Here is a 15,630-nt window from a genome sequence, read left to right on the forward strand (position 1 = left end):
GAAGTCCTCTTGGCTATCCAAGAGTTCATCCTTCTCATGAATAGCACTAATCAATTCATTCAACTTCTCCTTTTGTTGCATGTTTAAGTTGGCAAAAAGGGTGAGCAAGTCATCCTTATCATCACTAGAGCTAGCCTCATCACTAGATGTTGCATATTTAGTGGAAGCTCTAGATTTTACCTTCTTCTTTTTGTCGTCCTTTGCCAAGAGGCACTTGTGGCCGACGTTGGGGAAGAGAAGACTCTTGTTGACGGTGATGTTTGCGGCGTCCTCGTCAGAGGAGGAGTCGGTGGAGCTCTCGTCGGAGTCCCACTCCCGGCAAACATGGGCATCGCCACCCTTCTTCTTGTAATACTTCTTCTTCTCCTTCCTTCTCCCCTTCTTGTCGTCGCCCCTGTCACTATCACTTGATAATGGACATTTAGCAATGAAATGATCGGGCTTACCACATTTGTAGCAAACTTTCTTGGAGCGGGGCTTGTAGTCTTTCCCCCTCCTTTGCTTGAGGATTTGGCGAAAGCTTTTGATGATTAAAGCCATCTCCTCATTGTCGAGCTTGGAGGCGTCGATGGGAAGCCTACTTGATGTAGACTCTTCCTTCTTCTCCTCCGTCGCCTTGAAGGCGACGGGTTGCACCTCGGATGTAGAGGTGGCGCCTTGCTCGATGATTTTCTTGGAGCCTTTGATCATTAATTCAAAGCTCACAAATTTTCCTATTACTTCCTCGGGAGACATTAGTTAATATCTTGGATCACCACGAATTAATTGAACTTGAGTAGGGTTAAGGAAAATGAGTGATCTAAGAATAACCTTGACCATTTCATGGTCATCCTATTTGGTGCTCCCGAGGTTGCGCACTTGGTTCACCAATGTCTTGAGCCGGTTGTACATTGCTTGTGGCTCCTCCCCTTAGTGAAGCATGAAGCGACCGAGCTCCCCCTCGATCGTTTCCCTCTTGGTGATCTTGGTCACCTCGTCTCCTTCGTGCGCGGTCTTTAGCACGTCCCAAATCTCTTTGGCACTCTTCAACCCTTGCACCTTATTATACTCCTCTTGACTTAGAGAGGCGAGAAGTATAGTAGTGGCTTGGGAGTTGAAGTGCCGGATTTGGGCTACCTCATCCGAGTCATAGCCTTCATCCCCCACGGATGGTTCCTGCGCACCAAACTCAACAATGTCCCAAATACTAGCGTGGAGTGAGGTTAGATGGTGCCTCATTTTATCACTCCACATACAATAATCTTCACCGTCAAAAACTGGTGGTTTGCCTAGTGGGACGGAAAGTAAAGGGGTGCATTTGGAAATGCGAGGATAGCGTAAGGGGATCTTACTAAACTTCTTGCGCTCATGGCGCCTAGAAGTGACGGAAGGCGTGTCGGAGCCGGAGGTGGAGGGCGACGAAGAATCGGTCTCGTAGTAGACCACTTTCTTCATTTTCTTCTTCTTGTCGCCACTCCGGTGCGACTTGACGCGTGGAGGTGACTCCTCCCTATTCTTGTTGCCGGACTCCCCCGACGGAGCCTTCCCATGGCTTGGGGCGGGCTTTTCGTCAGTCACCATCTCCTTCTTGGCGTGAGCTCCCGACATCACTTCGAGCAGTTAGGCTCTTAATGAAGTACCGGGCTCTGATACCAATTGAAAGTCGCCTAGAGGGGGGTGAATAGGCAAATCTGAAATTTATAAAGTTTAAGCACAACTACAAGCCGGGGTTAGCGTTAGAAATATAATCGAGTCCGAAAGAGAGGGCGAAAACAAATCACAAGCAAATAAGAGCGGATGACATGGTGATTTGTTTTACCGAGGTTCGGTTCTTGCAAACCTACTCCCCGTTGAGGTGGTCACAAAGACCGGGTCTCTTTCAACCCTTTCCCTCTCTCAAACGGTCACTTAGACCGAGTGAGCCTTTCTCTTCAATCAAATGGGACACTTAGTCCACTACAAGGACCACCACAACCTGGTGTCTCTTGTTTTGATTACAAGTGTGTTGGAAACAAGAATATAGGAAGAAGAAAAGCGATCCAAGCGCAAGAGCTCAAAAGAACACAAAAGTCTCTCTCTAGTCACTAATTTGTTTGGAGTGATTCTGGACTTGGGAGAGGGTTTGATCTCTTTGTTTGTGTCTTGGAATGAAGTTTAGAGCTCTTGTAGAGGTTTGATGGCTGAAAACTTGGATGCATTGAAGTGTGGTGGTTGGGGGGTATTTATAGCCCCAACCACCAAAATGGCCGTTGGGGAACTCTACTGTCGAAGGGCGCACCGGACAGTCCGGTGTGCCACCGGACACTGTCCGATGCGCTAGCCATGTCACCCAACCGTTAGGGTTTGACCGTTGGAGCTTCTGACATGTGGGCCACCAGACAGTCCGGTGGTGCACCGGACAGGTCCTGTTCACTGTCCGGTGCGCCATCTGACGCCTGATTTGACTCTGCGCGCGCAGTCGGCACTGTTCACTGTTCACTGTAGCCGTTGCAGACGACCGTTGGCGCGGGTAGCCGTTGCTCCGCTTGGTACACCGGACAGTCCGGTGCTACACCAGACAGTCCAGTGAATTATAGCGGAGTGGCTCCCAGAATTCCCGAAGGTAGCGAGTTGGAGAGAATCCGCCCTGGTGCACTGGACACTGTCCGATGGTGCACCGGAAACTGTCCGGTGCGCCAGACCAGGGCAGCCTTCGGTTGCTTTGCTCCTTTCTTTTTGAACCCTTTCTTTGAACTTTGTATTGGTTTATTGTGAACCCTTGGCACCTGTAGAACTTATAATCTAGAGCAAAGTAGTTAGTCCAATTATTTGTGTTGGTCATTTCAACCACCAAAATTATTTAGGAAAAGGTGTGAGACTATTTCCCTTTCACCATGTACCCCGGTTCTGTAGGTGCATAACAAGTTCCTCCATGTGCGACTGCTCGACCTCCATGCATGGCTACTCGAACTCCGTTGCGACCTCTGTTGCTCGTCCTCCACGTGGGATGCTCATCCTTTGTTGCTCCCCTAGCGGTGGCGGCTGCTACTCTGGTGCTCCCTCCACAACTGCGACACAACACTAGAGTGACAGCTGAGTGGTGGCAGCTGGACTGAAGGCGACTGTGTGGCGCTAGAGGCTAGTTCAAGAGATTTAGGAAGAAACAGAACTGAATAGGCGAACACGTGGTCACGAGTATATGAGGCGATCCATGCTTGGTCTCACTAGCGGGGCAGGTTGGGGCGTTGGGCCTTGAGAGTTGGGCTAGGCTGCTAGCATGCTAGTGTGGGCCTACCCAACCTTAAGACACAACACAAACGGGGTGGGTTGACAGGTTTTGGGGACTAAGAATAGAAAACCATACCACATTCTGCTAGACCCGATGGGGAATGATTTTGTAGCATATGGATCCCTGTGGGGATTAAATTGGCATCGTACCCGTTCTCTAAGGGCTTATTTGGTGACAAGAGACATGAAGAGGAGCCATGAGTGAGAAAATCCTCGCTATTTAAAATGATGACAAGAGAATTAGAGAGGATCTACTAGTGAGGAAATCTCTCGATGTTTAAAAGAGAATTGGAGGGGACCGATCCCTTCAATTATTTTATCACCAAACCACCTCTAAATGAAGAATTCTTTACTACTCCGTTTAGATGTCGATATTGGAGAGAATGAACTAAATTGAGTTGAATATTAAATCATGCATGATATTAAAATGAGATGTAATTCCAATTTTATTGTTTGGATGTCATTGAATTGGAGTTTGAAATTGTGCGATCTAATTCCATTCAATACCGAGGAGTGAGACTTTGTATTTGGAGAGCGGTTTCTAGTTATTCCAAATCTCAATTTCATATACAACCAAACAACATAATTTAGCAAAGCTGATTCTAATTCATAATTCTGTGTTCTAATATATACATCCAAACGGGGTCTCGTGATTACCCTATCCTCCTCTCTTTGTAGAAGCAAAAGAAAAGATCCTGCTGTTCCCTCGTCAGTCGTCATCCATTCCCAACACAGATGCAAAACGGGGAGAGACCGGGTTTATAAGCAGATAGTCGAGGAAGGAGAGGTTCTCCACACTTCACCTCGCCGATAAGGCTGCCGCGCCCTCCCTCACTCCCGCGGTCCTGCTCCCTATGGAGTCGGCGGCGATTGGGTCACAGTCTCCGCTCTCCTTCCCCTCCAGCCTCTGGTGCGTGTCTCTGCTCCCTGCGAGTCCCCTTGCGCGCGCAGTGTGTCACTGTCAGCGTCTCAGCGGACCGTGGGTGAGGAACAATTTATCCGCGCGCCGCGATGGTGCGGGTTTGTTGTGATTCGCGGTGGGGATGTTTATGCTCTTCACTGTCCCGTGGGTGGGGAGTGGATTGGATGCGGCTGGCATTGGCGTCACAGGGGAAGACTCTAGAGCTGGTAGCATTTGGCTTGGAGCGTTACTTTGTTTAATTTCCTCCAGACCCGCTGGTGGGTCTCCAATTCGCGGCTGCCTCCGTGTTATTCGACTGGTGGTAGACGTCTGCTCGGCTTGCGCGCGCGAATATCACGGTGTACAAATGTGGCCTTCTCCTTGACGGCCTGCTTCCTTCAGCCTTGGCCATGAATGGTTTGTCAAACAAGCATTTGGGATGGTTCCACTGTTCATTTCAGTCAGAATGAGCCCCATAGCTTTATGGTGGAGAAGAAAATGTTGTTTTACAGCATTAGCAACGCATCTCTGGGCTGCAAGCTAAATTTCTGCCGCGCTCAAATTCCGTGCAATCTGTGTTCTTGTGTGTGGGTTATGTACGCTTATAACTGTTCCAGACTTTAGATATATTCGATTATTTACAGTAGTCATTGATCTTCCACTTTCTTCAACCATGACACTTACACTTCCAATATTAAACTGACTCTTCCAAGATATCTGCTCATGTCATATTTATGGGGTAAAAAAAATACTGTACCCAGCATCCAGGTTGCCATTCGACATGCTGAAAGAATCATTTTTGTGGGGGTGGGGTAGGGGGTCTCCAGGGCTGTGAAGTCATTTGTTGCTTAGTATTATTCAGGGTTCACAGGGAATCAGGGATCTGTCAAAATCATGTTATGTCCACTTCCAGATAAGAGACAGTTTCGTCATGTAACTTCTGTATATTCAATAAATTAACCTGCATTTGAATGTGTTACATTGTGCTTTTCCCTGCGATGCCCCCCCTAACTCTGCCTGGAACCTGTTTGACTGTTTCAGCAAAGGAAAAGTATCATCTAGTTTATCAATATACAATGTGAAGATCAAGAGCAACTGTAGGCTTGAGGTGGTTTGCCATGGGATGTTAGCTACAAGAAAGTTTATGCAAAGGAAAAAGAAAGAAGAAGTTTTCAAGGATGGTGCTGATGAGACCGAGCAGATGAATTGGAGGAGAATGATGAGAGAGATAGAGCAGGAGGGATCAGCTGTACCCATTCTGAAGACCCAGCGAAACAGGAAAGAGCCACTTCCACGGGATGTTATTCTTGGGACTCTTATTCGGTTCAAACAATTGAAAAAGTGGAATATTGTCAGTGAGGTATACTCACTTGCACCAGATGACCCATATAGAAACTGGCTTGGTGACTAAACAGCTAGATGTGATTCTTTAATACAAAAACAATAATCCACTTTCAGGATTCTATACTGATTTGTGTACCCTTTTCTTTTCAGATTCTTGAATGGCTCAGAACACAGCATTGGTGGGACTTCAGTGAGATGGACTTCTTGATGCTTGTGACCGCTTATGGAAAGTTGGGGGATTTTAGCAGGGCAGAAAGGGTCCTAAAGTACATGAACAAGAAAGGTTACCAGCCTAGCGTTATATCACAGACTGGTCTGATGGAGGCTTATGGAAGAGGGAAGCAGTACCGTAAGGCTGAAGCAGTATTCCGTAGGATGCAAACATCAGGCCCTCAACCATCACCTGTGACATATCAAATTATTTTGAAATCTTTAGTTGAGGTCGGTATATAGCTGGCATATATTATCTATACATTATACTTGAATGATGTAACAATTAAAAATAGATGAAAACTGGCCCATTATTCAACTTCCTCTATCAATTCCAACTAGAACAAACAATAACTCTGTTTTTTATATAAATTTACATGTAGATATTTACAAGTTTGTGGATCCTTTTTATAATAATAATTGTTATAGAACAGTCATTGTGAGGTTCTGTTTAGTGTTTACCACCCCACATCTCTGCTATTGCAATCCCACACCTTGGACAGGACATATACAGTGCAAAATTGAAATTTAAACTGAAGTTTGCTTACATAAAGCACACTCGAATTGAAACCAAAACAAATATTGCACTCTAATAACATGAAATTACCAGGAATTGCCTTATAATTTATCTCATCTACCACCATCGGAGACGCTAACCCTAGCACCAACTCAAGAAATCAACTCTGAACAGGGTTCAACTGATCAGCAAGCCATAGCTACATTCTCCTCCATCAAATACCCCCAGGCGTGAATTTGAAACAAGAGAAGAGATGTGGATTGTTAAATGTAACTATTTATCTTGTAGTGGGATACTAGGGTATTTGCAATTTTCCCTATAATTAATCCCTTGAGAAAAATATTTATGATGATTTCCGATGCCCTGAACTCATACTTTTGGACATACAAATTTATTTGTACTTGGTGGCAGGGTGACAAATATAAGGAAGCTGAAGCTATATTTGAAGACCTTCTTAATGAAAAAAGAACTTCTTTTAAACCAGACCAGAAGATGTTTCACATGATGATTTATATGTACAAGAAAGCTGGTGACTATGCCCAGGCTCGTAAGCTATTTGCACAGATGTCGGAGAGAGGAATTCCACTATCTACAGTCACTTTTAATAGTTTGATGTCATTTGAGACAGAATACAAGGAAGTTTCAAATATTTATGATCAGGTACTTTCCTGCTTAATTGCACAATCAGATTATCAGTATTTAGTTCTGAAATTGCTATGATACAGAATGAAGATATATAGGATGTATCAGTAATTTTCCCTAATAAATGTTACAAATTTTAGATGCAAAGAGCTGGTCTGAAACCAGATGTTGTGAGCTATTCCCTGCTCATCAAAGCTTATGGGAAAGCCAGAAGGGAAGAAGAGGCATTGGCGGTTTTTGAAGAGATGCTTGATGCTGGAGTCAGGTCTTTCTCTGTACTATTCTTATCTCTTAATACAGCTTAGGCCCTGTTTGGGAACAAAGTTTTTGAAAACCAAAGTTTTTGAAATACTACAGTATACTTTAGTCATGACAATACCGCAGTTTACAATACCGCAGTTTTGAAAACTGAGGTCCAGAGCTAAGTTTAGAATGCCTTAAAACAACTATAGTATTTGCAATACTTCAGTTTTGAAAACAGAGATTTTAGCTAGCTTGCCAAACACCATTCTGTATATAATACTGCAGTATTTGAGAATACTGCAGTATTCTTTCAAAACTGTGAAAAAACTTCACTCCCAAACACCCCCTTAAGGCTTGATCATCATGCTGCACTACAGAAAAATGCAGACATAGTTTTGTAGTGCAGTTAAGGTATTTTTGGATCTTCCTCAATCCTCATTAAGGACTTCTAGCCCCAATTAGTGAAGAACTTGAGACTTCAGAGTTTGGAATTAGGTATAGAAGTATAGAACACAAACTGTTTGATCTACTCAAACGTTTACCACTAGTTTTCTGAAAAAAAAGGTGTTCCATTTAGACATTTAGTTGAATACATGCAATTCTTAAGCATAATGAAAACTTGACATATGAACATGTATGATTGTTAGGCTTGATAATGTTCATTTTGAGTTGTGGAAGTCAAATTAGAGGCCTTGTTTCATGATTTAAAGTAATCTATTCCATGGATAAGTTGAAAATCATGCGTGAAGTTAAAATAAAATTTGAGTGCAGAATAGCTGCATGAGATCGAAACGTTCCTGTGAGTACTATTCTTAAGTATGTTATTTTGCAGGCCGACACGCAAATCATATAACATTTTGCTTGATGCATTTGCAATATCTGGATTAGTAGAGGAGGCTAATACAGTTTTCAGGGCAATGAGAAGACACAGGTATAATCCATGTCATTCTACCTAACTTTTAGAAATAAATCGAACTATTGATTTCTCACGCTGTCACACCATTTACCCTTGCAGGGTTGAGCCTGATCTTTGCTCTTATACAACTATGGTCTTAGCTTATGTAAATGCATCTGAAATGAATGGAGCTGAGAAATTCTTTCGTAGGATTAAAGAGGATGGTCTGAAGCCCAACGTTGTGGTTTATGGCACTCTGATGAAAGGCTATTCAAAGTTAAATAATCTTGAGAAAGTTATGCGTGTGTATGAGAGAATGCGGATCCAGGGTGTTGAACCCAACCAGACTATATATACCACTATCATGGACGCACAAGGCAGGAACTCGGATTTTGGAAATGCTGTCATTTGGTTCAAAGAAATGGAAGCTCGTGGATACCCACCAGACCAGAAAGCAAAAAATATCCTACTTTCGCTTGCCAAGACACCAGAAGAGGAACAAGAAGCGAATGATTTGGTAGGGAATGGTCCAGTTCAGCTGGAAGTGAAACCTGATGGAGAGGTGGATGGTGACGATGGGCATGAAGTTATACAAACTGATGCCGAAAATCACCGTTTGCTAGACGACACACGAGCAAGAAATCATGTAAATGGTAGGATCAGAGCTGGTGATGACTATAATTTTGATGAGGAGGATGATGATGACGATTACGAGGAAGAGGAGGATGAAGAGTTCGATCTTGTTTCTTTCAAAGATAAGAGAAAACTGAATTTTGCAAGTTGATGTCATAAATCTTTGTGTATATTTTTATCCAACAAACACATCATCGCATGATGGCCTTTCCTATACAGAGACTAACTTGAAATGTTAGTAGAGTTTGGCTCGAACCTTGAAAGATGTTTCTGTTAGCCTTGTCTTTTGAAGGAATGTAATTTAAGGCAGGACAATAGTGGATCTGTGGCGCTGGTAGTTTATCAGGGCAAGGCATTATATTTATATTACTTATTTACTTATTATTTATTAAAACTTACTCGTGCTTGGAGGCTCCTCTACGCTTTGCACGTACGACGGGCCTTTGGCGTGGCGACTCGTCGTAGAGCTGGCTCGTCCACATTCGAGCTTCGCCCTATATACGTATTTGCCATGACTATGTTGCTTTTCTAAAGTTTTCGGAGCAGTAAAAGAGATACTCCAAAAATTTATACTATTGCTTTGAAAACACAATAGAGTTCGTAACTCTAGAGTTAAAGTATTTGGCTGACTCTTGTCAACTCCTTCTTAAAGTTCTGCTTTGGAGCCATGTCAAACACCCTAAAGCTAAAAGTACTAGCTAAAATTTAGCTAGCATTAGAATGTTTGGCTTTCTAGATAATATACTAGCTAAGCAAAATAACACTACTCTTTGAATTTAGTGTCACCAATATTTTAGTCATGGTTTGCGGAGCGTGTAAATAGATGTGTAAAATATTATTTATATTATACTATTTACAAAGTGTAGTTTAAAATATAGTGACATAGAGAGACTGTGGGAGACAATCTTAGATAATAGACTAGCAAATATCTTTTAAATTTAGCATCACTAGTAAAAAATCATGCTATACAGATTAATTATTTGTTATTAGTTGGGTTAAAGAGATAATACTGCAATAAAGTCAAGGTTCTATTTTGTTGGGACGGAAAAACGTGACCTAGGCACTCGGGCCTGAGACAGTGGCACAATAAAACAGTAGGCTGAGAGCGTGAAATGTCTTGTCGAGCGTGTCCTATCCTACTACAGGACGAGAGTATTTATATGGGTAGCCGGGAGTTGGTAGACTCAAGTACAAATATACCTCCGGCTAGCAACTATATTTCCTATGATAGTACAACATGGTAATTACAAGACTACAAGTACAAGTTCCCTTGTTACAACCGAATTAGTACCATGCCTAGTCGCTAACAGGTTTCGCTGCGGTCGAACGGCATGAGGGCTTGACACCTGTCCTCTTTCCTTACGAGCGAAGACACGGACCCTTCGCTGACCTTGCTGACTCATTGGAGTCAACCACCCTCGCCTCTAACGGGTCCTTGGTCAACGCTCGAAGGCCTATGTCACCGCGGGTGAGTACACCCCGCTGGCTTCGCCGTCAAGACGCTAGCGCGAAGGTTGGTAGTCTTTGCAACGCATCGCAGGGCCTTCGTTCCTTCCCTATTTGACTGCCCCTGCACTAGGCTCTTTGGAAGTGGATTAGTGTGCGAGGGAAAATGCGATCGAGGCGTCGTTCGGCCTTTGCTCTAACATCAGCCCCTCGAGGGATAGGTTCAACTTGTTGAGTCGATTCTGAAGTCTCTTTAGATGAGGTGGATGAACGTTGTCTTCGGTCACAAGTGGAACCAACTTTTTTTGAATGGTGATCTTGGGTGGCGACGTAGCGGCTATGACCTAGGCGGCACGACTTTTGATGGTGGATGACTGTGTAGTTTTCGAGGCGTCGCCCGCACGATATAAAAGGGACCAGGGCAGGGCAGGGCAGGCGGTAATTTATTTTCCGTGCCTGCCTTGTGTTCGTCTTCTCTACAGCCCCTTTCAGCTCTCTTGCACCACTCATGCACCGTTCTTGCTGCCGTCACGCGCTATGGCTAGGGTGAAGCAGACTGCACGCTGTCGTCATCGGTACGTGCTCGCCTTGTTCCTCATCGTCGTCGTCGAGTGTCGAGCCCCCTATTGTGATGTCGTCGCCGGCAGGTGGATCCGGTGCTCAGCGCGCTGCTGGTCAGGAAAATATAGAATTTGGGCGGTCAGCGATTTCCTCGAATCACGTACGCGAGTTCCAACAGCTATGTTATTTTGGAGCGAGGAGTGAGCGTGTGCCCGATATCGAGAATACTCCGAACCCACAGGGGAAATTGTAGTCTTCGAGGCGTTCTTTGATACGTGACTCCGTTTCCCATGCCACTCGTTCTTTGTCAAAGTCTTGGGGCGCTTCGGTGTTTAGCAGCATCAACTGACTCTGAACGCTATTGTTGCATTGTCCAAATTCCTCTGGGCGACGACTACCTATGGTGGGGAGCCTTCGATCAAAGAATTCACGAAGCACTATTGCCTTCATTGGCAGAAATGACTGTGGGCAGCAAGGTGACTTAATTTGGAAGTTGCACCTTTACCCCGAAGACTGGCAAAATTGGGGGCCAGGAACAGGTGGGGCAGCTAGGTTAAGTCGTGGTTCTATGTGAATCTTGGTGAAGGTGTTCCAGGCATGGCGCAACCGACGACCAGTGCTATGGTGCCGCACGCCTTCGTTGCCTTCCCAGATTTCGATGTCGAGGAGAAGGATTTGGATGAGGTGGCGTTGCGCCACGCAAGAGTGATGAGCAGTGGCTGGGACTTAGTTGAGGAATATATTGCATAAATTTGTGGCCACTGAGCAGTGGACTAAGTGTTGGTGAAGTCGCGTGACAAAAGGTGCCGGTTAACAATGACATTTTCAAGAAGGATGTTATGGTTGTGAGTCCTACCTTCGCTATTGAGCTTGGTGGACAGGATGGGGCAGCCTTTGTCAGTGAGGTTGATGGGGAGGCTATTAAATTTATTGGGAAATATTCAGTGAAGATTGAGCTGACAAAGAGCATGTACATCCGAGGGGGCAACATTCAATTGAATAGAGCTTTTGAATTGAATGGACTGGAGTATGGGCCGTACCCCGAGGATGTGGAGTAGGGATGGATTTGGATGTCTGGAGATCTGAATTATTCGAATTTGTATTCGCATAAGAGGCAAATATGGATATTCGTATTCGTATTCGAATTAAATATGGATGGCAAGGAGAAAACATCCGAATTCGACTAAAAAATCCGAATTCGGATTCGGATATCTGTTTTATTGTTGGATTTGGATTTAAACGGATACATCCGGTTATCCGAATTTCCATAAGCCAGCTGACAGCCCACGAAAGCATTTAGTCGGGCCTCACCCAATGTCCTAGCTCCTTGGCCTGCTAGTGTTAGTCCAGTAGCCCACGGACCATGCCACCAGCCCACCATGGAGTGCAAATGCATTGCCGATCGATGGCTCACGCGCAGCCGGCCAGCCGCACAAGCACAGCGACTCGAGCATCGAGCAGAGCAATCTAAAACTAGTAGTAGCGACGGCGGTGGCGGCTGCTGCTCATCTTCGGCCGACGGTGGTGGCGGCTGCTGCTCATCTCCGGCCATTCGGCCTGGTCGTCCGCCTGAAGCCCGCCTGGAGCCTGTCTGCCTACCCGACCAGAGTACCCGGTGCTGCTGCCGATCCAGCGCCCTTACTTGTAATCCACTAATCCGCCCTTACCATGTGAATTTGGTGCTTTGTAACGGTGAATGACATGATAAATTTACATATCCTTATGTTTTACGAAACTAGCAATAAAGGAAAAAGGTGAAGTAGATTAATAACACCATGGTTCCAAGAACACATAAGGTCATCAGGAAACAAGCAGGTACATATATTTCTAGGAAACTTTTCATATTATTGAACCTATCAGTCAGTAAATAAGTTCAATCTACTAACTTTTCTAGGCATTTTCAATATGGAATTTATTTCTTACAGAGGTCAACGACATCTATAAATGAAAATGAACTAGGTGAAGGTGACAACACCAATGTGAATGCAAGTTAGAACGTAGAGGCTAATAAAGAAGCAAGTGGTGCAGCTAATGATGTGATTGAATCTCATACCCCAATAGGAGAAACTTCATCCACCAAACTCAGGCGTACAAAGAAGAGAACTTTAGGAGTTTGGGATCACTACAATGATATAGTTGTTGAAGAAAAGGTGGGTGACATGGTTGTCAAGAAGCCAATGGCAGCATGCAAGTATTGTATAGATGTTCTTTGCGCTGCAAGCAAGCAAGGTACCACACGCCTTTGGAACCACTATTATTCATATCATGATGAAAACAAGGTGAAACCTAGCATAAGGAAACTGAGTTCAGATGATTTGATTTATAATGAGGAGGCTAGTGTTAGAAAATACTATCTTGCAATTATTATGCATGAGTATCCAATCAACTTTTGTGAGCATGAGTATACAAATGACTTCATTAGATCTTTGCGTCCAAATTATCCATTAATTGGTCGCAAGGGCAGTAGGACCAAGATCATGGATATCTTTTACAATGAGAAGAAAAGTATTTTTGACTACTTTTGCACTCTTGACTGTCGATTTAGCTGTACCATGGATTTATGGACTTCTAATCAGAATAAGGGGTATTTATGTGTGACATGTCATTTCATTCCATGTATCGTTCTTCTACAAGTCGCCCTATGCAACAAACTAAAGTTAAAACTGCTAGATCTGTTAGAACATCTCAGTGCTATATGGACTTGAATGAGGAGCCAAAGAGAAAAAGATTAAGTTCATTTTAAGGGACAATGTTGATATTGGAAGAGCAGCAATCTGAAATAGATCAATACAATAATGATCCATTGTTGAGTTGGAAAGAAGGTAACTACTTTGACATTTGAGCTGGTGGAAGACCCATGGTGCAAATTATCCTATCCTTACTCAAATTGCAAGAGATGTATTGGCTATTCCTGCATTAACAGTGGCATCTGAATCTGCATTTAGTGCTGGAGGAAGAGTTGTTCACAAATATCGTAGCCGTTTGGACCCTCAACTTGTCGAGGCACTTATTTGCACAAAGGATTGGATAAGGGCCAAAAGAAAAGGTAATTGTCACTTCTCAGTATTGTAAATTATATTTCTAATTGGTATATTAGATTATTAGTCACTGATTTTCCCCATGTGATTTTTAATTACAATTTCAGATCCATATAATGTAACTTCACTTCTTGATGATTTATCTAATATTATTGACACCGTGAGTGATGATAATGTTGATCATGATGGAGGTATGTAGACTGCTTAGCTTGATTACATGCTATTTTGTTTTTATCTCAGATTTATTTTACTATATATATGCTAATTCATATTGCAGATGCTTCTGATGTTGTTGACCACAATGTCGATGATAATGACATTGTTCAAGTGGAGGAAGATTAGGATTATCTTTTTTTATAGACAAGCTGAGCTGCTTCATTCAATCATTCTTGGTGCTTGTTATTCAGCAATATGCACTTTATGTTGTTCTGTACTTTTGTCAATTTATGTTGAATGTATCATGTATGGGTGTGCTGGTGAACTTAACGGTGAACTGAATGCATGGGTGTGCTGGTGAACTCAATGGACCAATTTATGTCATATTTTTTTATTGTTATAGATTATATATACTACTAAATATGCTCATAAGATCTATATATATTAACACTGTATTTACACTATGCTCATAATTTACTTGTAACATGATTTTTGTCAACTATAAATTCATCGATAAAATAAATTGACACGTTATGACACTACATTTCAAGTCAAGTAAATATCCGAATGCGAATTCGAATTCGAACTATTCATTTTGTATTCATATTCGATAATATTCGTATTCAAATTCGAATTCGAATTAAAATGTGGTAAATAGTGACATCCGAATTCGTTTCCATGCGCATCCGATCCGAATCCATCCCTAATGTGGAGGAAGGTGAAGAGAATGCTGCTGCCACCGTGAAGTGTGTAGGAAACGGGTGACGTCTAAGAGGGGGTTGAATTAGGACTTCTAAAACTTTCTCTAAACTAGGCCACAAATAAATCCCTAGAGCAAAATCTATGCAAACAATCAAACTAGAATGTGCAAACTAGGTTTTGTCTAATTGTTGCTATCTCTACCGCGAAAGCTAAGTTTCAATCTAAACAAACTAGCTAGAAAGACAAGATTGAAACTTAAATGCTTAATGTAAATGCGGAAACTAAAGAGTAAGGTAGAGATGCAAACTCTTGTGGATGACGCCGGTATTTTTACCGAGGTATCCGGAACCGCGCAATGTCTCGACTAATCCTCGTTGGTGCCCCTACGCAAAGGGAAGCCCACACAAGGGCCAAGCACCTTGGTCGAGTAACTCTGTAGAGAGTTGTGGGTCTTCTCCACGCGCAAGTGGTGCTCCGCTTTCGGCTCCTCTCGGACGCTCCCCGCCGTCTCCACTATCGAGCTTCCGACTGAAAACACCGTGGGCCTCGTTCCCTCTGGTACACTGTGGCGACCGTGACACAAACGTGGTTGTCACGGTCTCATAAGACTCTCGCCCCCACTTGGTACAATTACAACGGCTCACGCAAGAGCCGAGGGGTTGGTGGTTTATCTAAACTCACTCAACTAACTAGGATTCATCTAGAGCAAGCGCTAAAGCGGTCTAACTAACCTAAATACTTCGCAAAGCACCTACGCTAATCACCAAAATTAGCGTAGGGTCAGAACTTTCTTAAGTAATGTATTGCTATTTTTGTGGACATTGTATTGCTATTTGTGTGGACGTGCACTTGATGTTGAATAACAATTCTATGGACATGTGTTGGTACATTGCTTATATTGTACTGGTACTGAATTTGTACATGTGTTGGTGCTCAATTTTAACATGTATTGGTGCTGAATTTCTACATGTATTGGTGCTGCATTTTCTCATAGCTGAATTTTATTTTTGTATGCTAGAACAATGGAAGAAGTAGTTGAAGGGCTGGGGGAACTAGTGGTCATGCCACCTGGACATCAGCAATGTCTTCTTTAATG

The 15,630-nt window shown here is 43.4% G+C and overlaps 1 protein-coding gene across 1 annotated transcript; it reads left to right on the forward strand.

Annotated features, from left to right (window-relative positions):
• The first annotated feature begins 3,835 nt into the window (after nucleotides 1–3,835).
• Nucleotides 3,836–9,025, forward strand: LOC103641124 (pentatricopeptide repeat-containing protein At3g59040). Its single transcript, XM_008664493.2, has 7 exons — nucleotides 3,836–4,156; nucleotides 5,189–5,507; nucleotides 5,642–5,932; nucleotides 6,630–6,878; nucleotides 7,001–7,125; nucleotides 7,936–8,034; nucleotides 8,119–9,025. Exons 1-7 carry the CDS (start codon nucleotides 4,101–4,103, stop codon nucleotides 8,780–8,782), a joined length of 1,803 nt encoding a protein of 600 aa, XP_008662715.1. The 5' UTR covers nucleotides 3,836–4,100; the 3' UTR covers nucleotides 8,783–9,025.
• Nucleotides 9,026–15,630: the final 6,605 nt, after the last annotated feature.

This window comes from Zea mays, chromosome 10, assembly GCF_902167145.1.
Source record: "Zea mays cultivar B73 chromosome 10, Zm-B73-REFERENCE-NAM-5.0, whole genome shotgun sequence".
NCBI classification, from domain to species: Eukaryota; Viridiplantae; Streptophyta; class Magnoliopsida; order Poales; family Poaceae; genus Zea; species Zea mays.